The sequence below is a fragment of the Gopherus flavomarginatus genome, chromosome 2 (genome assembly GCF_025201925.1).
Source record: "Gopherus flavomarginatus isolate rGopFla2 chromosome 2, rGopFla2.mat.asm, whole genome shotgun sequence".
NCBI classification, from domain to species: domain Eukaryota; kingdom Metazoa; phylum Chordata; order Testudines; family Testudinidae; genus Gopherus; species Gopherus flavomarginatus.
The window spans coordinates 251452267-251475607 of NC_066618.1; the positions used below are offsets into that span (position 1 = coordinate 251452267).

Below are 23341 nucleotides of genomic sequence, written 5' to 3' on the forward strand. Positions count from 1 at the left end.
TTTTTATTACTGACCTTGGCACAAAGAGCGGGAATGTGCTAATAAAGTTTGCGGATGACACAAAGTTGGGGGGTATTGCTAACACGGAGAAGGACAGGGATACTATTCAGGAAGATCTGGACCACCTTGTAAACTGGAGTAAGAGTAATAGGATGAAATACAATAGTGAAAAGTGCAAGGTCATGCACTTAGGGATTAATAATAAGAATTTTAGATATACGTTGGGGACGCATCAGTTGGAAGCGACGGAGGAGGAGAAGGACCTTGGGGTATTGGTCGATAGCAGGATGACTATGAGCCGCCAGTGTGATACAGCTGTTAAAAAAGCAAATGCGATTTTAGGATGCATTAGGCGAGATATTTCCAGCAAGGATAAGGAGGTGTTAGTACTGTTATATAAGGCGCTGGTGAGACCCCATCTGGAATATTGTGTGCAGTTCTGGTGTCCCATGTTCAAGAAGGATGAATTCAAACTGGAACAGGTCCAGAGACGGGCTACTAGGATGATCCGAGGAATGGAAAGCCTGCCTTATGAAAGGAGACTCAAAGAGCTTGGCTTGTTTAGCCTGGCCAAAAGAAGGCTGCGGGGGGATATGCTTGCTCTATATAAATATATCAGGGGGGTTAACATTAGGGAGGGAGAGGAATTATTTAAGTTTAGTTCTAATGTAGGCACGAGGACGAATGGGTACAAACTGGATATTAGGAAGTTTAGACTTGAAATTAGACGAAGGTTTCTAACCATTAGGGGAGTGAAGTTTTGGAACAGCCTTCCGAGGGAAGTAGTGGGGGCAAAAGACTTATCTGGCTTCAAGACTAAGCTTGATAAGTATATGGAGGGGATGTTATGATAGGATAGTTTAATTTGGGCAATTGATCTTGGATTATCATCAGATAAGTCTGCTCAATGGTCTGCGGGGAGATGTTGGATGGGATGGGAACTGAGTTACTGCAGAGAATTCCTTCTTGGGTGCTGGCTGGTGAGTCTTGCCCACATGCTCAGGGTTTAGCTGATCGCCATATTTGGGGTCAGGAAGGAATTTTCCTCCAGGGCGGATTGGCAGGGGCCCTGGAGGTTTTTCGCCTTCCTCTGTAGCGTGGGGCATGGGTCGCTTGCTGGTGGATTCTCTGCAGTTTGAGGTCTTCAAACCAGTTTTGAGGATTTCAATAACTCAGTCCTGGATTAGGGGTTGTATAAAAGTGGATGGGTAGGGTTCTGTGGCCTGCCTTGTGCAGGAGGTCAGACTAAATGATCATATTGGTCCCTTCTGACCTATGAGTCTATGAGTCTATCAGCAGCAGGAATGTTCCATTCTACGCATCCGAAGAAGTGAGCTGTAGCCCATGAAAGCTTATGCTGAAATAAATGTTAGTCTCTAAGATGCCACAAGTACTCCTGTTCTTTTTGTGGATACAGACTAACACAGCTGCTTACCTGAAACCTGTCATATGCTTAAAGTTACACATCTATTTACGTGCTTCACTGCATCGGCATATATGATCCAGGTAAGATCAGCCTCACTAAGAGACTTTCCCTCTGCCTCTAAGGAGAACACTGATGGCAGGACTGTTCTGTGAATGATCCTAGAGCACCCTGCACATCCTTTTTCTCAGTATGTCAGTTCTGCCATGCAACTGTGAGCAAGTTAATTTATTGAAAGCTGTAATTATTTGGGATGAAGATGAAATTGCTCAGAGAGTGGATTTCTGCTGACAGCAATCTTGGCCCTTCATTGCCAAGTCAGAATGAATTCTTTGTTTGGATAAATGTCAATAAATATGCTAGAAAAGTATAATTTCACTGAAGTATTTACATACTGTGCTTTAGCTCCTACATTAAGTATGCTAGGGCAAGTGGCCACTCAAGTAATTCTGCAATGTTCCCTTATAATCCCAGTTTCAAATATCTTCACTGAGGATGACTGTTTTAAAGCACATTTTACTGTTCACATTAGAAGAGGAACAAAGTAGTTAGAGGGTTACAATCTAAGTTGATTTATTAGAAGGAAATGTATTTAGTGTAGTTAGTTTTCTAATTCTCCTTGAAGGTTGCCTGCTAACGTTTCCAGTGTTTAATGCCCACATGTCACAGGAGGGAGCCAATTCTTCAATATGCAAATATTTTATATTACTTGTAAATAAAAGAAAAGGACCTGAGAAGCACAAATGAGAAATATTCAGAGCTGGGGTTTTAATTCTAGCCCTTCGCTAATAAAGACATTTTGAAGGAATTTGGTCTGATAGTTTATGAGCTTGGTTCTCTGAGAAATGAATAAATGAAACCCAGTCTCTAGTAACTGTTGCCTGGTGTATGTTCATTTGTTGATCACTAATACTCTACCAAACCGGTACAAGAGCCTATTGTCTACTAATCAAATGTCATAAACACTCCCAATGGTTTACATTAAAACCATTGTTAGAGATGTTTTGGTGTCACTCTCCCAATACTCCATGGTTCAGCCCCTATTTACTTTGTTTCTGTTGCCATCTTCAGCAACTGTGAAAGACCAATGCTCCAGGAGTCTCCAAGTACCAAAATAAAGTACCCTGAGGACTTTATTAAGAACAAATAAACAGTTTTTTGAAGGAAAGTCCCTACAAATTTCTCTTTCCACATGGCTTTTTGTTATACATACATGCCATAAGACAAGGAAATGGCAGCATGAACTTCGAGCCTTTGGGTTCTATTCCATCTCTAACTAGCTGTCTGTGATTGCTCAGTATCAGCCCAGTAGGCCAGGTCCTGAACTCCTTTTGGCGGAGCTGATCCTGTAGGGTGCTGAGCAACCACTACTCCTGTTGACTTCAGTAAGAGTAAAGGATGCTCAGAATGTCACGGGAAGCAGTCAGCACCTTGCAGGATCATAAGAATGGCCAAACTGGGTCAGACCAAAGGTCCATCTAGCTCAGTATCCTGTCCTCCGACAGTGGCCAATGCCAGGTGCCGCAGAGGGAATGAACAGAACAGGTAATCATTAAGTGATCCATTCTCTGTCACTCATTCCTAGCTTCTGGCAAACAGAGGCTAGGGACCCCATCCCTGCCCATGGTGTCTAATAGCCATTGATGGATCCATGCTCCATTAATTTATTTAGTTCTTTTTTGAATCCTGTTATAGTCTTGGCTTTCCCAACATCCTCTGGCAAAGAGTTCCACAGGCTGACTGAGCGCTGTGTGAAGAAATACTTCCTTTTGTTTGTTTAAAATCTGCTGCCTATTAATTTCATTTGGTAACCCCCTAGTTCTTGTGTTATGAGAAGGAGTAAATAACACTTCTTTATTTGCTTTCTCCGCACCAGTCATAATTTTATAGACCTCCATCATAGCCACCCTTAGTCATCTCTTTTCCAAGCTGAAAAATCCCAGTCTGATTAGTCTCTCCTCATATGGAAGCCATTCCATACCCCTTGTAATGATGCTGCCTCTGGTGGGGCACAACTGAGAGTACCAATGCAGGACAAATTGCTTAAAGCAGGGCATTTACAGCCCAAGGCTAGGATTTCTCCACTTCTAAGGCACACCAAACCAGCCAGACAGAGAGGACTTTGGTTTTACACCACTGGCTAACCAGAAGGCATGCAAGCAATTTCCTTAGATGCTCCAGTTTTCCAGTATCACCACCAGTGCTACTTGTTATGGGGATGAATGGTTGTGAAAACCAATACCCCAGTAAAAGAAAAACAGTTCTCCCGATCCCAAAGGACCAAGCGTCAGACCCAGGTCAATATACAAATCAGATCTTACCCACAAATCACACTGTTGCCAATCCTTCAGAATCTAAAATTAAAAGGGTTATTCATAAAAGGAAAAAGATATAGATGAGAGCTAAAATTGGTTAAATGGAATCAATAACATACAGTAATGGCGAAGTTATTGGTTCAGGCTTGTAGTAGTGGTGGAATAAACTGCAGGTTCAAATCAAGTCTCTGGAGTACATCCACAGCTGGGAGGGGTCATTCAGTTGTTTGTTTAGAGCTTTAGTTTGTAGCAAGGTTTCTCCTGAGGTCAGAAGCAAGACTGAAGACAAGATGAAGGGGTTTTCAGGGCCTTTTATATTCTCTGCCCGTGGAAGGACCCCTCTTTGTTCTTACTATGGAAAATCACAGCAGCAAGATGGAGCTTGAAGTCACATGGGCTAGTCACATGTCCATGCATGACTCAGTTTGCAAGCCAACGCCACTGTTTACATGTTAGTTTGAACGTTTCCAGGAAAGCTCAGATGTGGATTGGCATCTCCCAAAGTTCATTGTCAGTTAAGTGTTTCTTGACTGGGCACTTACTGACAATAGTTCTTTCTTAAGAAGCTGACCAAATGCTTCACTGAGGCTACTTAGAATTAAAACACATTGAGATACAAGTACGTAGCCAATATTCATAACTTCAGCTACAAAATGATACACACATACAGATAGCATAATCATAACCAGCAAATCATAACTTTTTTATAGATACCTCACACGACAACCTTTGTACAATATTTTCTGCAAATAGATAACAGTGGTAGCAACAATGGCCTATACGGTTACAGTTTATGTCAATAACGTCACACCCCTAATCATTTTTGTTGCCCTTTTCCAATTCCAATATATATTTTTTGAGATGGGGTGACCACATCTGCACACAGTATTCAAGATGTGGTTGTACCAAAATTTTTTATAGAGGCAATATGATATTTTCTGTCTTATTATCTATCCCTTTCTTAATGATGCCCAACGTTCTGTTCGCTTTTTGGATTGCCACTGAACATCAAATGAATGTTTTCAGAGAACTATCCACAATGACTCCAAGATCTCTTTTGAGTGGTAACAGCTAATTTAGACCACATCATGCTGTCAGCTTTTGTTTAGTCCTAATTCTGGCAGACTTCCAGGCCATGCCTACACTGCAGCTGGGAGCATGCCTCCCAGCTTGGGTAGATAGACTTGTGCTAGCTCCACTTAAGCTAGCAAGCTAAAAATAGCAGGTAGATGTTGCGGCACAAGTGGTAGCTTGGGCTAGCCACCCAAGCTCAGACCCTGCATGTCAGGCTGCTTGGCGCCACTGCCCATGCTGCATGATCCACACTGTTATTTTTATCTCACTAGCTCTAACAGAGCTAGCTCATGTCTGTCTACCTAGCCTGGGAGATATGCTCCCTGCTGCAGTGTAGACATACCTGCATTGACTTCAACAACAGTCCGCTTCCATTAGCACTGAATGAAAGCTGAGTAAGGACTTCAGGATTTGCCCCTGTCAATTCAGACTCCTTTGCTTCCTTCCTCTGATTGTGCATAATCACCTTAGTTCAAGCCTATTAAATCTTAGCCATCATGGACTTACTTTCCACCACATCTTCATTTGTCTTCACTCAGATTAATCCTTTTCTATGTACTTAGGTAACTGACAATTTTATATCCCAAATTTCATTTTCCAGAATAGAGTTCCATAATCATGTTATTCACACTGCTTTTGTGTTCATTAATATCTGTAGTGCTGGATGACTTTAGCTTGGAGAAAGTATTAGTCAGGTGGATGGGGTAAGCTAATCAATTCAAGGCAGGAGACTTCCTTTAGAGTAATAGCAGAGAAAAGGACATGGAGACTAGTATTACTGGTATAGAGCTAGAAGAGGAATTTTGGGCTTTAAATATACCGGAAACTTTTTAAATATCTTGCGTGGGGTTCAAGGAAGAAAGAGTAGTTTGAACTTATTTTCATATTAACTCACTAAAGGCTCTCAGCCAGAGTAATTTAGGGGAGTATCCTTGTGTATTATGTTGTAGAGACTTTGAGAATATTCTTTTGGCAGTGAGGCAAGAAAACTACTAATCTTGGGAAGAGTTCACCATCAGTGCTGAGCAGTTGCCAAGGACTGCACCAACTGCAGAAGATCATTCACACCCCTGGTAAAGCTCCTCCTGCTACACACTCACCAAGCTTCTGGCTTTGGTTCCCACCACATTTCCTGGGCACAGATTCTGTGTCTGTTACCCCTCTGGGGACATGAGACCTCACAGTCCCAGTATCTCAGGCCCCCAGGCAGGGCCGGCCTTCAACATTTTGGCACCTGAGGCAGGGCGCTCAAATGACGCCCCCATACCCCCTCGCTTGGGGCAAAACTTTGAAAAGTCACAATTCTGCCTTCTTCCTGTTCTACTCCTCACATGGTACTGCTCTGCTACCTACCCCAATACAGGAGAACTAACAACTTAAAATGCCTTGTTCAAAAATGTTAAGTAACACTTAACTTTCAAATGTAACTTTTCATGTCTGCATAGTAAACACTGGCATTTTTATCAGTTTGAATAATCAAAGTGGTGCTTTCCGTGCCTTCTTCTTTGCAAAGATTTGAACTGCTTCCTGAAGGTCCACAGTCTGGGCCTGCTCATGCTCTGTTGAGATGGGTGCAAGGCTGACCAGCCTCTCCTGTGTCATTGTGGAGAGTAGATGTGTTTTTATTAACTTCAGCTTGGAGAAGCTGCATTCTCCACTGGTGTCATAAACAGATAGTTAAGGGTTAATAGAACAGGAGTACTTCATGTCTCTTTTGCCTGTAAAGGGTTAACAAGTTCAGTGAGCCTGGCTGTCACCTGACCAGAGGACCAATCAGGGGACAGGATACTTTCAAATCTTGAGGGAGGGAAGTTTTTGTGTGTGCTGTTAGTTTTTGGTTGTTGTTCTCTCTGGGTTCTGAGAGTGAGCAGACGTGCAACCAGGTTTCTCTCCAATCTCTCTGATACAGTCTTTTATATGTCCAGAATAGTAAGTACTAGGTAGATAAGGTGAGTTAGGCTTATGTTTCTTTTCTTTATTTGCAACTGTGTATTTGGCTGGAAGGAGTTCAAATGTGTATTTGGCTGGAAGAAGTTCAAATTTGTATTTTGCTGAAAGGATTTTAATTTGTACTTGTATACTTAGGTTGGGAGGGTATTCCCAGTGTCTATAGCTGAAAGACCCTGTAACATATTCCATCTTAAATTTACAAAGATAATTTTTACTGTTTTTTCTTTCTTTAATTAAAAGCTTTTCTTGTTTAAGAACCTGATTTTTTTTTATTCTGGTGAGACCCCAGGGGACTGGGTCTGGATCCACCAGGGATTTGGTGGGGAGAAAGGAGGGAAGAGGGAGAGAAAGGTTAATTTTCTCTCTGTGTTAGGATTACTTTCTCTCTCAGGGAGAGTCTGGGAGGGGGAGAGAGAAGGAGGGGGAAGGTGAATTTTCCTCTCTGTTTTAAGATTCAAGGAGTTTGAATCACAGTAATCTTCCAGGGAGGGGAAGTCTGGGAGAGGCAACGGTGAGGGAAAGGGTTTACTTTCCTTGTGTTAAGATCCAGAAGGACTGGGTCTTGGGGGTCCCTGGGCAAGATTTTGGGGGGGACCGGAGTGTACCAGGCACTGGAATTCCTGGTTGGTGGCAGCGCTACAAGTACTAAGCTGGTAATTGAGCTTAGAGGAATTCATGCTGGTACCCCATCTTTTGGACGCTAAGGTTCAGAGTGGGGAATTATACCATGATGACTGGCAACTGTTACAGGAAGTGTTAGAAGTATGCAAAGAGCAACCAAAGCATTTGGAAAGAGGGTGGTCATCTTATTTGTGCACATATATTCTGGAACAGCCTTTGGAGTTGATCCTGCTGAAATGTATCTTGAAAGGGCTTGCAATTCATCACCTAAATCACTCACATCAATATCGTGCATGTCATCATGTGTCAACACTGTCTCTAGTGCCCTGCATTGCTGGTGTAGGTCTTCTTCAGGTATACTGAGGAGTTTTGGAATATCAACAACATCCCAAATATACCGTTGTGTTCCTTGAGCTGCGTGAAATGTTCTTCAGCTGACTGTACTGCACAATCTAGCCCCTTGTTAAATAATTCAGCTTTGAATTTTTGTTTGGGGTCTCTTATGGGATTATCCTGTGCCTTGTAATCAAAATGTCTTCTTCAGTGACTCTTGTGTTCTTGAATGGGTGGGAAAATAGCTTCAGTGTGAAGCTCCTCTGCCAACTTCTGTGCACTCTTCAGAACATTTTGAAATCCCTCATCTGACCGGTAAGACTGTAGATATGTATGACTTTGCTTTGTCCAGTTGTTCCATTGCTCCAGATATATCAAGGTCAACACCTTGGAGTCTCTTGCTTACAATATTTATTTCAAATAGTATGTTATGCCACAAAACTAAGCCACACAGAAATTTGAAGTTATGTATGTTTCTGGTGATTCCGTTTCTCTCTGCCATTGTTCTCCCATGAACAATTCCTGTCATATAGCATTATTCTCCATAATGGCAACTATGGCATCATCTATCTTCCCAATTTGGTGTTTGATAGGCTTTATCGCCTACACTCAATTTTTCCATCATGTGGCACTCAGTGGTTTCAGTGTCAGAGAGGATGTTCCCAGATGTTGCTTCAAAATTTGCCATCAATGAGTTGATGCGGAGAAAAATACATAGATGCTTTGAATTACATTAAAAAATTCAGCAGCCTCACTAGAAGCTGATGCTGCATCACTGACCACCAAGTTCAATGAATGAGAACTGCATGGGACAAAAAAATCTCGAGGGTCTAACTCTCAGATCCGTGTCTGCACTCCTCTGTTCTTTCCTCTCATGTTGGCACGATTATCGTAGTCCTGACCTCTCATGTCAGCTATCACAATTCCTGTATCTTCCAGCTTTTTAAGAAGCACATTTGTCAAACCAGTTCCTGTAGTATCATCAATGTCAATTAATTCTAGAAAATGCTTATCATACCTTTAGTCCCAGATTTGGACCTTAGCGTCCAAAATATGGGGGTTAGCATGAAAACCTCCAAGCTTAGTTACCAGCTTGGACCTGGTACTTGCTGCCACCACCCAAAAAATTAGAGTGTTTTGGGGCACTCTGGTCCCCCTGAAAAACCTTCCCTGGGAACCCCCAGACCCAAATCCCTTGAGTCTCACAACAAAGGGAAATAATCCTTTTTCCCTTCCCCCCTTCAGGTGCTCCTGGAGAGATACACAGACACAAGCTCTGTGAATCCAAACAGAGTGACTCCCCCTCTCCGTTCCCAGTCCTGGAAACAAAAGCACTTTCCTCTTCACCCAGAGGGAATGCAAAATCAGGCTAGCAAATCCAACACACACAGATCTCCCCCTGATTTCTTCCTCCCACCAATTCCCTGGTGAGTACAGACTCAATTTCCCTGAAGTAAAGAAAAACTCCAACAGGTCTTAACAGAAAGCTTTATATAAAAAAGAAAGAAAAATACATACAAATGGTCTCTCTGTATTAAGGTGACAAAATACAGGGTCAATTGCTTAAAAGAATATTGAATAAACAGCCTTATTCAAAAAGAATACAAATCAAAGCACTCCAGCACTTATATTCAAGCAAATACCAAAGAAAAGAAACCATATAACTTACTATCTGATCTCTTTGTCCTTACACTTAGAAACAGAAGATTAGAAAGCAGAAACTACTTCTCCAAAGCTCAGAGAAAGCAGGCAGACAGAAAACAAAGACCTCAGACACAAACTTCCCTCCACCCAAAGTTGAAAAAATCCGGTTTCCTGATTGGTCCTCTGGTCAGGTGCTTCAGGTGAAAGAGACATTAACCCATCTCTTTGTCCTTACACTTAGAAACAGAAGATTAGAAAGCAGAAACTACTTCTCCAAAGCTCAGAGAAAGCAGGCAGACAGAAAACAAAGACCTCAGACACAAAATTCCCTCCACCCAAAGTTGAAAAAATCCGGTTTCCTGATTGGTCCTCTGGTCAGGTGCTTCAGGTGAAAGAGACATTAACCCATCTCTTTGTCCTTACACTTAGAAACAGAAGATTAGAAAGCAGAAACTACTTCTCCAAAGCTCAGAGAAAGCAGGCAGACAGAAAACAAAGACCTCAGACACAAAATTCCCTCCACCCAAAGTTGAAAAAATCCGGTTTCCTGATTGGTCCTCTGGTCAGGTGCTTCAGGTGAAAGAGACATTAACCCTTAGCTATCTGTTTATGACAATGCTCTCTGTCACCAATGTCACCATTGCAGGGACATTTTCAATAGGTTATATTGTTGTTACAAAATGCACCATTAAAGTCATTTGTTCCATATGGCTGATGTCAGGTGTCCAGTCCAGAATAACAGAGTAATATCTTGCTGACTTCAGATCTGCCACAATCTTCTGTTTGACTTTTCTTGCCAGTAACTGTATGATCTCATTTTTTAATTGTTTTTCCAAGGTAGTGGTGTACAATGTGTACAGTTCTTGGGTGGTGACTCTTCTTCGATGCCTCTGGAGTACAGCATCAAACTCAGCCATAAGCATCATAATTTTAAGGAAGTTTCCATTGTTTGGCATATACAGCTGATCTAAAGTGTCACACAGTGCTAGGTTTTGGGTAGTAAGCATTCTCACAATGGCAATGAGCCTTTTCAGAACATTTTGCCAGTAAAGAGACTCTGATGCAATCTTCTCTTGATGCTGATCATCTGTGGTGGCTTTTAACCTTAGTCTCATCTCAAGCTCTTTCCACCTATGGAATGCTCTCTGGTGATTTGCTACCTTCTCATGGCATGCCAGATTTCTAGCCAGATTTTTCCAGTCTTTTGTTCCTCTAGAACTCCACATGGCTGAAACATTAGACTGGAAGAGTTTTCAACAAAAACAGTATGCAGCATTCTGGGTTTTTGAGTACATAAGCCATGTAATTCCTAGTGGTGACCCACTTTGTCACCACTGGGGATTTCACACCAGTAATGTGTTGGATGGAAACTTCTATTTTCATTGTCTTTTGGGAACATGAAGTTTTTCACTTGCTGTGACTCATGCAGTACAAGGAAGTCCCTCAGGCTACTGCTCAAGTGGGTCCATAGTCCTGGATCATCTAGATTTAAGGAACTAAACTCAGCACAGCTGTTTCTTGCACCTCCACCACACTCTTCTCTGATCTACACTTTTCTTCAGGAATGTGCATGGTTATATCCATTTGAGATGGAGATATGGATGCTGCAGTAGCTGCCAGGTCACCTGCACTGTGACTAACTGGAAAGATCAGGCATCTCCTCACCACTCACATCCTCACTGGGGCCGGAAGGCTCACTGTGAACATTTGTGTCTATGTATCTCAGGAGAGCTCCTTCCTGCTTAGATAGAAATGCTTCCTTTACTTTCTTTCTTTTTCTGACTGCTGCCTCAGAGGGGCATTTTCTTCTTTCACTCCCGACTGCTGTTCTGTGCCAGCTATAGTGGCTCTCAACACTCAGTTGAAGGGGACAAATAAGCAGGTAGCAGGGCCTGAGTGAGGGAAGATATCAGCATCTTAAGGGCCTAACTGGCTCCTACTACTTCATTTGGCTGCCTGTTCTCCTCAAGTGGGTTCAGGGAAGCAGCAGGAAACAGGAAGCTCCCTAAGAAGCTGGTGTTAATCAGTCCAGGTTCCTAGGGGTGCTAGAGAGGTACATAAGAGGTTCCCCCTCCTCTCTCTCTCTGCAGCTCCTGCTGCTTTCTGTTATTCCTTCTCACCTTTTCTCCTACCTGCCTGTTATGTCTCTTGTGCCCTCCTTCCTCCAGCACAGCACTGCACGATGTCTGTGCATCTAGAGCAGAAAGAATACATATGCACCAGCAGCAGACACAATTTTCTACAGTCTGGGTCCTAGTGGCACCCCCCACAGTCTGGCATCTGAGGCCAGGATCAGTGCTATCTTCCAAGATGCCTCAATAGCTTAAGCATACCCTTTCCCAGAGCTTCAATCCTGTAGGCACTCTGGTTTATAGTCATCCATGTTCTTTGGGATTTGGTCAGAGTCCTCTAGGGTATTCAAGATCCCTCTCCTGCACATGGCTTCTCCTTCAAATCATGGAGTTTCCCTCTGCTCTCTTCTCCAGGAGCTTCCTTCTGCTCTCTGTGAGTTTTTAAATCCCAGCAATAATACTTGTTCGCTGCCCCCCTTTCTGGGTAAATCCCATTGCTTCAAACTCCTTCCCTGCAGACAAATTTGGTAGAACTGGTTTCCCTAGGCTTCAGTCATCCCATTGTCCTAATATGTTCCTATCTGAATGGGAGCCATTCGGGTTAATGACTCTCCATTGTCCCTGGACTGGAGGAGAGATGTGATACCAATCTTGATGAGGTATGGCTGATTCCACATCCCTGAGGAATTCATTGATATAGCAATTTCATAAAATCAACGTGAATTCATAAGTTGTACAGCAGGCCACAGAGTTATCCTTCTCTGTGACTGTATGATGCCAAACTGTAGTAGTCTTATGTTCATCTCAAAATCAAGTTCTTTACATTACTAATAACTATATGTTGTTAAAAATGAAAGAATTTCAAATATCCCATTTACCGTTTACTACTTATGATCTTTGTTTAGTTTTTACATTTGTCTCAGTTTCTGCAAGGTGTGAGGATCTGCGGGGCCTGAATCCAGGACGCTCCTGCATCCACAGCTCCACCTGATGGCTCTGCTAGTGACAAGAGAACTGGGTACCCTAAGGCCTTATGCCCCGCTGAAGGTACCACCCACAGGTACCACCCACCTAACTGAAGGAACTCTGGAGTCCCTGACTGTGCTAGGTACACTATTGTTGACTAATATACACTGGCTAGCAAACATATATATTATGCTGATAATACTACCTGCAATATATATTCCAAGCATTTAAGTATATGTACCTTTGTTATAATCCTATATACTTATGCTAAAGTTTCCCATAATACCTTGAATTAGATGAAGTAAGACTTGGCTTGAGTAGAGAGGAAAACTGTCAGTACCAGGACATATAATTATTTCTTCATAGCAACAGGAAAGGAGTTACCCCCACAAACCTAAGAAGTGTCTTCATGCCTCTTAGTACCTGGAATGTATGTGCTCTGAACACATATGAGGGTGCAGCATGACCAGGAATGCACAGGTTCAGAGCAAAAGATAACCGGGTATACCACAGTGCCAGAAACAAACAAGGTAGAAAGCTGATACATTGAATCCAATTTCAGATGATGCATATACTGTAGCACCTTTTACTGATTAAAAAAGTAGGGTATAAAAATATGACTTTAGAAGCGTAACTTCAGGAAGCACACCTGCATAAGGTACTTGTAACATCGCTCCATGGGACAGCTCTTCAGAGACTATCACATAGCACGTTTTCCCCATATCATATTAACAAACCTGATTGATATTGGTTATTTGGTCTCTTGAGTATATTTCATAGTGAACAAAAGTGTGGTCAAGCAATTGGCTCTACAATTTATCCACACTATTTAAACCAGAAAAAGACACAGGAAGTTGTCCATGCAATTGGGTGAATTCCTGACTGGCTGCTACATTGGACCCTGCCCTCTTGCCTGACTCCTGAACCCTGCCTTCCTGATTTATCCCTGTTTCCTATTTCCCTGCCTTGCTCCTGGTTTCTGCTTTACTGACCTGCTCCTGCTTCTTGCCCTCTGGTCTTGTCCCTGCCCCTGTTCTCTGACTCTGACTCCGACTCTGATCCTTGGCTTGGCTCCCAGCTCCAGTTCTGGCTCCTGTTCCAACCACTAAGTCATGACCACCAAGCCCTGATCATGACACAATGTAGCCTTGACCTAGGAATGGATTGGGACTCAAGAGACCTGAGCCCTATTGCTGTTTAAAAAAAACCTAGCAGAGGTTGAGAGAGGGGAGGTAGTGTGAGCAAGGGATGGAAAGTATTTTCTTTGATTAGTTCTTCAAGTGGCTCTGCATATTCCCTCTTATGGGTATCCTGCCAACCCATGCTGCCTAACTGTGAAACCTTCTCCTAGCAGTGCTTGTTGAAACACAAACCCTTTCCTGCCCCTCCCTTCAGTGTTCATGAACATTCTGAGGTCGAGCCTATGTGAGTGGGTGCTGTGCTCCCTACCATCACATTTCCTTGTAGCTGCAAGTGCCCTACAGAGGTGAACTGTTTCAGTTCTTCAGACCTGGGTTTTCTCTGAGATCATCAGACAGAGCCTTATCAGACTTTCATTTCTCTTCACCCTTTGGTGCCATTGTTATCTCCTGTAAGATTCATTGTGAATCTGAGGCTGGATCCAGAATTAGAAGAGGATCAAGATGGATTTAGAAGAATTGTGCCTTCTAGGTTTGTTCCAGCTAGAATTGGTTTGTTACAGTCCTTGTACTTCCCCATCCTATGGGTATGTTTCCAAATCCAAACTGTTAGAGACATTGGCAATCCTGGGCTCCATGGCCTTATTGGGCCCTGTCTTGACAGTTTTGTGATTGTCCACAGTATGGATGGGGTAGTGTGGCTCTAGGTGAGAAGGCTCTGGTCTTAGTGATCTCTTCAGATATGATTGCCCCAAATCGCTTTACAGCCCAGACAATAGCACATAATACACTGTCTGAGGAAGAAGAGTTGGTTCATCTCCTGGAACAACAACAGGTGGCTTCAGAACTGGAGACAGAGTAGTCGCCTGGTGGAAAACATGGGCATTGTTTCTGCTGCATCTACTTTAGATGATACATCACAATTACATGAGTTGGTGGATAGAAGAGCATCTAAGTTGAACTTACCTTCTGTTGCTACTGAAGAGACACTGCATCCAGTATTTGACATCTTAGGAGCACCTTTGAGAGTAGGATCCCTTTAACTATTTTGAATGGACTCGTGCAACCTGCTAAAGTAGTTTAGGCTTCTTCTGCGTCCCACCAGCCCATCGCTAAGATGGCACACTACCTGTATCAGCTCACACACAAGGGGTTTTTGTGTTTTCATACTTACCCTATGCCAAATTCTTGGCACTGGCATGAAATAGATCTAGGTCTGGTCATGACAATGGCCCTTGTGGTGGATTTCCTGACTCCAGATTGATTCTCAACTCTAGGTAGCAGTCTTGCATTGCAAGTTTCCACAGTATGATCAGCACTTGCTTCTCTACTATTAGTACAGCTCTCATTTTGGTTTCCCTGAACTGGAGAGCTAGAGTGAAATTAGCCCACAAATCCAGGAATGAGGCCTTGTGCATCGAAAAGTTCTGCAGCTTCTATTTGTCATCCCAAGATAATGTGATCCCACTGGTCAGTGCTTGTTTCTCGAGCCCAGAAGTGGCTCGCCATCATCTGCAGCTGCTCCATGAATGCCACCAACAACCTTGATTTGGTTCTCACTATGTCCCACAGCAATCTGTCCTCCGAGGAATCATCATTTTTCCCACTCATTCGGTTCTTCTTGCAGCTCTACAAATACTCCAGGATTGCATGCCCCATGCTTGCAATGCTCATGACAATAGTGCAGAGCTGTGCAGGCTCTGTCAGAGACAGCAGCCCGTGAGGTGAGCAGGTTTGTGGGATTTTGAAAAAAGGCATGAAAATTGTGTGCTACAGATACAATTATGGGATGGTGATAGTTGCAAACTGAGAATTTGACCCCATGCTCCTAGTCATCCTTGTGCGACCATTTTGGCCCCATCATGCACTGCCAAACTCCCCAAAAGTCAATGTGCTGAATGGTGGCGAGTTGCACAGTGGGATGCCTACACATGAACACAAGTACTCCTGGTAAGTACGTGCACTGCTGACACAAAGAGCCAAGTATGCCTATGCTCAAGCAATGTACTAATTGCAGCAGCTGTATGCTGACATATCTTGTGTCGACATAAGTTTGTAATGTAGACATGGTCTGATAGTAGTTACCAATGGTTCACATTCTGGAAGGGCATATCAGATGGGGTTCTGAAGGGATCCTTTCTGGGTCTGTTTTTGTTCAATGTATTCATAAATTATTTGCATAATGGCATAGAGAGTACACTTATAAAGTTTGCAGATGATATCAAACTGGGAGCGATAGCAAGTGCTTTGCAGGATAGGATTAAAATTCAAAATGATCTGGACAAACTGAAGAAATGGTCTTAAATAAATAGAATTAAATTCAACAAGGATAAATGCAAAGTACTCCACTCAGGAAGGAATAATCAATTGCCCAATGTAGTGAGGTGGCATGACCTCCCTCTGAACGTGACAGGGAGGAACCACTATGCTCCCCCTGGTGAGTAGAGCTGGAAGTGCAGGGGCAGGACAGGAAGTATAAAGAGACTCAGTTGAGACTAAGCCAGGGAAGGAAGCAGACATCTCAAGCCCTCTGCAGGACTCTGGACCAGGTCTACAGCCGTCCCATGCCATGCCACCGGAGGGAGCCATGGATGAAGAGGAGTTACTGGGACTACTGTTGGCTGTCTAGCCGCTGAGGATATGTGGCCAACAGTGCCATGACAACAGATTGTGGTAGGAAGTAGCCCAGGGAAACCAGACATTAGTCTGGTTGTGGTGCCAGGAAGTGAGTCAGCGTGTTTCAGTGGGATCTCTGCTGACCTGGTAGCGAAATTACCCATCACTGTTAGGTCTCTGGACTGGGGTGGAGTAGGCTGGGCCTGAGTCCTCCAACCCCATGCTGCCAACCCCACCCCTAAGATGGTGGCCTACTCACCACAAGGCCATAAGGCCTGTGTCTTTTTTGTGGCTTGCCCCAGCCAGGAGGTTATTGGCTCCGACTGTGTTTGCTGTCTGCACCAGCCTGAAGGCTGAAGCTAGAAACTACCTATTACTCTGCCCCCCCCCAAGACTGTAATTGCTGTCTGCCCTAGCTAGGAGGCTTAGGCTAAAGTTTGCTCCCTGCTCTGCCCTGCCCAGAGGGCCAAGGCTGTAGACTGTAATTGCTGTCTGCTCCAGACTGAAGGCTGAAGTTAAAGACTGCTTGCTGGAGGCTGCCCCACACAGAGGGTGAGGGCCTGTAGACTGCTAATTGCCATCTGCCTGTCCAAGTGGCTGGGGTTATAGACTGTAGATTACTCTGCCCACCTAGGGTGTCAGAATGAGAGACTGGTGACTGACAGTTATGGTGGTCTGCCACAGTGACCCAGAAGGGCCTCCCTCCGAACCTCACAGGGAGAAACAACTACAGACAACTACAAAATGGGAAATGACTGCCTAGGAAGGAACCCTGAAGAAAAGAGTCTGGGGGTTATAGTGGATCACAAACTAAACATGGATCAACAGTGTAATATTGTTCCCAGGAAAAGCAAATATCATTTTGGGATGCATTAACAGTAGTGTTGTAAACAAGATATGAGATATATTTCTTCCGCTCTGCTCAGCACTAATAAAGCATCAACTGGAGGACTCTGTCCAGTTCTGAGCACCACACTTTGGGAAAGATGTGGAAAAACTGGAGAAAATTCAGAGGAGAGCAACAAAAATGATTAAAGGTCTAGAAAATATGACCTCTGAGGAAAGATTGAGAAAACTGGGTTTGTCTAATCTTGAGAAGAGAAGACTGGGTAGGGCAGGAGGGGGGGCAATAACAGTCTTCAAATACGTAAAAGGTTGTTATAAAGAGGAGGGTCATAAATTGTTTTCCTTATCACTTGAGGACAGGAGAAGAAATAGTGGGCTTAAATTGCAGAAATGGAGATTTAGGTTAGATGTTAGGAAAAACTTCCCAACTGTCAGAGTCATTAAGCACTGGTACAAATTACCTAGGGAGGTTGTAGAAGCTTCATCACTGGAGATTTTAAAGAACATGTTAGACAAACACTTGTCTAGGTAATACTTAAACCTGTTTAAATGCAGGGGACTGGACTAGATGACCTATATTGAGGTCCCTTCCAGTTCTACATTTCTGTGATTCTATGATTCTATGATCAGAAAAGACTTACCAATGGTATCTTCACAGAAGGTCAGAATGTGGCAAAATATGCTGTCAGGACTTCTTTAGATGTTTCTGATACAGTAGCTGGGGCTTTAGTGTCTGCTGTCACTCTTAGAAGGCATGCATAGTTAAGATCTTCATTGTCTATGAGCATTAGATTTAAAGTTAAGGACCTCCCTTTGGAGGGTGATGGTCTGTTTAGTAATAAACAAACAAATAAACTTTTGGAGAAATGAAAAGGGACCAGATCTACTGCTTGATTACTTGGTTTATGTTCTGTTGCTAAAAGGAGACCACCTACTTCTTTTTTTTTCTCTTACAAGAGGCAATTTTATCCACAATCATCTTCAGATTTCTTCACTCAAAGGCAGCAGCAACTGCTAAATCAACAACCTCCTTCTTTTCCATCTCAACAATAAAGGAAGACTTGTAGATCAAGGTCAAAGCAAACTGATCCATCACCTTCTTCATTGAATATGCAGCCCCAGATTTGATATGAGAGTCAAGAGTTGTGGACCAACTGGCAAAATTTCTTTCTACCCTTTGTCTGGATACAGACTTGTCCATTTTGTCAGCAATTGGAGGCTTGTTTATTGGACAAATCGATCCTAGAAATAATATAAGTATTATGCAATACAGTTCAAAATACAACCTCCTTTTAACTTCCTCTGCACTTCCCTTTTCAGGTAACTATCTCATGAAGTTGTTCTTCTGCCAGAAGTTCAGAAATTGCTTCCGATGGGAAATGTAGAGGAAGTTCCCAAAAATCTAAGGGGTCAAGGCTTTTATTTACGATATTTCCTGGTGCAGAAAAAAAGATGTGGGTTTCCATTCAATTTTAGATTTAAGAACATTTAACACATTCATCCAGAAATTTTGGTTTTGAATCATAAATCTATTCTCCATCATTCTCTCAATCTCAAGCATAGATTGGTTTGTAACTCTCTATTTAAAGGATGTATATTTCTATTTGGCCAAGTCATTTGAAGTACTTCCATTTTGTGGGGGATGGAGACATTTTCAGTACAAGATCCTACCATTCGATCTTTCTGCAGTTCCAAGAGACTTTACAAAGGGCCTTTTGAGGTAGTGGCACATCTCAGAAAACTGGGTATCTTTTTTTACCCATACTTAGATGATTTGCTGCTATAATCAATTCGTGTGAGGATCTGTTGATACACATTCAGTTTCCAACTTCCCCTCTTACAGATTTAGGATTGCTTCTAAATGTGAAGTTGCCAAATCTCTTTGCAACTCAGAGAATTCTCTGTATAGGATTGGTACTGGACTCAGAAGCAGGAAGAGCTTCCCTTGCAGAGGAAATATTTCTGAAGATAGTGTGATCTATTTCAAAGATTCATCGTTATCAAACCCAGAAAGATATATTTTCGTTTTTGGTCTGAGGTGTCTCATGACAGTGACTACTTATGTCATTCTATTTGCAAATCTCGGAATGAGGCCAATGAAACATTGGTTGGCATGAATTTATAAACCAAACCTGAACAATGTTCATATGCTAGTCAACATGCCACAGACTCATTGATGGAGTGGGCAAACAGAGCCAATGACTGGTGCTCTGAAGAGAGTTCTGGTCTGTCTTCCCTTGGAGTTGGTCATGATAACCTCAGATGCATCAGACAGTAGATGGGGAACTCACTTGGGCTCTCTGACAGTTCAAGATTAGTACAGTCAGTCCATCTTGGACACTATCTAATGCATTAGTGAGAGGGCCTTCTGTATGCTTTCCCTCCTTTCCCATTAATTTGAAGGTGGTGAGGAAGATAAGAAAGGACAAGGTGAGGCTGATCCTGGTTGCACCTGCGTGGTGAGACAGCAATGGTATATGGACCTGCTTTAGGTGTCAGAGGTGGAATACAAACTGCTTCCCTTGTCTCTGGACCTGTTGCCTCAGCAACATGACAGAATTCTTTATCCAGATCCCCACTCTCTTCATCTGACAGCCTGGGCTATTGGACCCTGACTAACACTGAGTGGTTCTGTTCTTTGTTGGTTCAGAATGTACTGCTTAACTTTAGAAAACATTACAAGGAAATGTTAATGACTAGACTTTTGGATTCAGGAAAATCTGAGTCACAAGATACAGCTTCTGTTCCTAGAATTTTGGAATATTTGATGGATCTAAAGTCTGAGGGGTTATCTGATTCCTCTCTGACAACTCTTTCAGCTTATCTTGTTTTGACAGATGGCAGGTATGCATACTTCCATCTTTTCATGTTCTCTGTATGTATAAATATCTCCTGTCTGTGTGTTCCATTCTGTGCATCTGAAGAAGTGAGCTGTAGCTCACGAAAGCTCATGCTGAAATAAATTTGTTCGTCTCTAAGGTGCCACAAGTACTCCTGTTCTTTTTGCAGATCATTATTTGTGCATCGCATGGTCAAAAGTTTTCTGAAGGGTGTAATGAGGGTGTGCCTTTGCTCCTTTTTTCTTTTCCTGCAGAAACTGCACAGATTCCACTAGTTGTGCATTCACAATGGCATTTATTTTGAGTTCTCTCCACCAATATCTCTGTGGTCCCCATGCAACAGTCTATTTACAATATCTTCTGTGCTTTTGGTCTCCCTTCCCTGTGTGACTGGATTCAACTAGCCCTGTTTCTTTTTTTCTATCTGTCTCTCTCTCTCTCTCCCATGACTCTTCTTCCCTGTGCCTCCATATCAGATTTGGGTTGATGGCTAATTGGCTCTATATTCCACCAAACCCAACAGCCTGATTATCTAACTACCTCGATCAGCTTTCTTTGGGGAACTAATTGGCCTCTAAGTGATCACTGTGCATGCTCACTTGTTCACTCCTTGCACTGTCATAGAGGGGTTATCTAACATAGGGTTCCTCAACCTTTTTCATTCTGAGACTTTCCGCCCCCCACAACATGCAATAAAAATTCCACTGCCCACCTGTGCCACTGCAACTGCTTTTTCTGCATACAAAAGCCAGGGCTGGCATTGGGATAGCAAGTAGGGCAGTTGCCTGGGGCCCCACACTGCAGGGGCCCCCACAAAGCTACATTGCTTAGGCTTTGGCTTTCTGCCGTGGGCCCCAGCAAGTCTTAATTCTGGCCCTGCTTGATGGACACCCTGAAACCAGTTTATGGCCCCCTAGGGGGCCCTGGACCCCTGGTTGAGAACTATTGATCAACATACATTCTCCCCCACCCCGTAAGAGACCTAGTTCCAGTAGGTGATCTTTATTTGGTTTTATCTATGTTTATGAAGCCATCTTTTGAATTGTTGGCATAGCATACTTTATTTTAATAATCTATTAAGATGGTAATTGTTGTAGTTATAACATAGCCAGAAGAAGGAGTGATTTGTGTGCATTTATGGAAGACCTGCCTTTGGCTATTTTTTCAAAAAATAAGGGGGTTCTCAAACCTAATCCCAGGTTTTTACCGAAAATAGTATGTGTTTCACATCAGTCAAACAATAAATGTACCAGTGTTCTTTCCAAAGTCACATTCTAATAAAGGGGAATCTGCTCTCCATACTTTATTTGCTAGAAGGGTTCTAGCATATTATTCAAATCAAACTAAAGATTTTAGGAAGTCTCCAAGGTTATTTGTTTCTTATACTAAGAATCATATGGGGTATAATGTACCTGCTCATGTTATTTACAGATGGGTAAAACAATGTATCCTTGAATGTTATAAATTAGTAGCAGTCCCTGTACCTAATGGCTTAAGATCTCATTCTTTTAGTGCAGTGTCAGTGTCTTTTACTTGTCTTAAACATGTTTGTGTTGGGAAAAGTTGTAAGGCTGCTGCTTGGAAGTCATTTTATGTTTACTAAATATATGCTTTGGATTTGGCTTCTAGAGTGGATGCTAGGTTTGATGGAGCTCTGTTTAAGTCACTATTTGATTAGGAGCCCATTCGCACCTCCTGAGTTTTTCAGAACTGCTTGCCAAACTAGCAAATATGCAAAGCCACTTGAAGACAAAATGAAGGTTACTTACTTATAACTGGAGTTCTTCAAGGCGGTGCTGTATATTTGCACCCACCCTCTCCCCTCTCTTTCTCAGAGTCCTATCTTAGTTTTCTTTGGGTCAGCTTAGAAAGGAACTGAGACAGCAGAAGGCAAAGCACCTCCTTATATTACTTTGCCATCAGAATATTTATGAACGCTGAGGGGTTGTTGTGTGCTCTCCAATAGGCACTGCTTGGAGAAAGTTCCTCTGTTAGTCAGCACTGGTCGGTGCATTACCCATAAGTGTGGCTATGCAGAGTCATCTGGAAGAACTCCAGTCACAGGTAAATAGCCTTCATATTTGAAAGATGGAGCTTTGAGGCAGAGATATACACAAATGTTATTCAGATGCCCAAAACTGCAGAGAAGAACACTCACCAGCAGTGGTGAAATTGTCTGCGGGGCTGGCAAATTTTGTGCATCTGGTGTGAGACTCAGACATTTAGCATCCCTGTCACACCTGCCCACATCCCAGCTCCAAGCACTTGCATTAAGCAGAACTGTGAGCAGGCAGCTGCACCAACTTCTCCTAGCCACCAGAAGCCATGTGGGGCCAGACTAAAAGTGGCCTCAGCTTCCCTTGCTACCAGAAAACCTCAACTATAATGCAACATTTGTTTGTAGGGGTTGTATCTAATTTTATACTTGATATCTAAGATCCTCAGATTTAATCTTTTGTTTGATCAGAAGTCTCATATTCATTTGTATGCAGAAAGAACCTATATTTTCCTTACACACTTGTCTGCAGAGCTTGTGTGCAAATTTATGTTGCTAGAGCCTGGAGGATGGTCCAGCTGGGTGCTGTTCTTACAGATTCATAGAGTCATAGTATAAAATAATAGAAGCTAGAAATAGAAAAGTCATCTAGTTCATCTCTGCCAATGCAGGATTATTCCCTGTTGTATTTCTACTAGTGCTTTGTTCAGCCTAACATTAAATGGTCAAAGGGAGAAGGGACACACATTACTTGACCACCATTTTATTCCTCTATATCCCTCTTCTCCATTCAGGTGGCATTTTTTTGGCTAGCATCATAAGACTGAAGTTAATGCCCCTGTGCAATTCGTAGACAAGGGAAGATATTAAAGTACCATGTACCTCTCATCTTTCATAGCCCAAATGTTTTTTCTTTTTAATGGTCCTGGCTTCCACATGTAAATCCTAAATGTTATACACTTTTCATTCTGTGAAGTTTCCTGTCTCTTGAATGAGAGAGTATCAACAAAGCACATATTTTCCTCAGTCTCAGTGGAGCTCAGCGTGGCTATCAGGAGCTACAGCATCTCTACATTTATAGCTAAACAAATGCTACTGGCCCTGGAAAAAACAAAGGAAAGTTGCTGACTTGGTGCCCAACAATGTGTGTGAGGTCTATAATTGAAACACTGATTTCATGGCAGCTGTAGTAGAAGGTACAGTGATGTAAGATTAGAAAGAATTCCTTCTATGCCTAATGTCATGGAGTACTTTGCTGTACTTTCTGCTAAGTAGCTATAAAAAAAAAGACATGCAGCTAAAGCCTATTGTATATGAAATTGAGGATTTAGAAAACGGCCAGATAGAAGAGCACAGATGAAAAATTATTAGTGAAGATGACTATGCAAAATTAAATACTGAGACTTTTTAACACAGAAGTACCAGTATATATTTCAGGTTGCTGCCAATGTAATGAAATATCTACCTTTAACTGCAGCCCAGCACATGATCTGTAGACCATTGCAG

General features: G+C 42.6%; 1 protein-coding gene across 10 annotated transcripts in view; it reads left to right on the plus strand.

Moving 5' to 3' along the window:
- LOC127045230 (carbonic anhydrase 3-like) overlaps positions 1–23341 on the plus strand; it is a 98164-nt gene that overhangs the window by 23087 nt on the left and 51736 nt on the right. Inside the window, exon 2 of one of the 10 annotated variants that reach the window (XM_050941115.1) lies at positions 12356–12540. The exons of 8 other annotated variants lie outside the window; for them this stretch is intronic. In XM_050941115.1, coding sequence (XP_050797072.1) covers positions 12423–12540 — 118 coding nt within the window. In that variant the 5' untranslated portion in view covers positions 12356–12422. The remainder of the gene's footprint in view (positions 1–12355; positions 12541–23341) is intronic. One more of the 10 variants, XM_050941121.1, reaches the window with a different exon arrangement.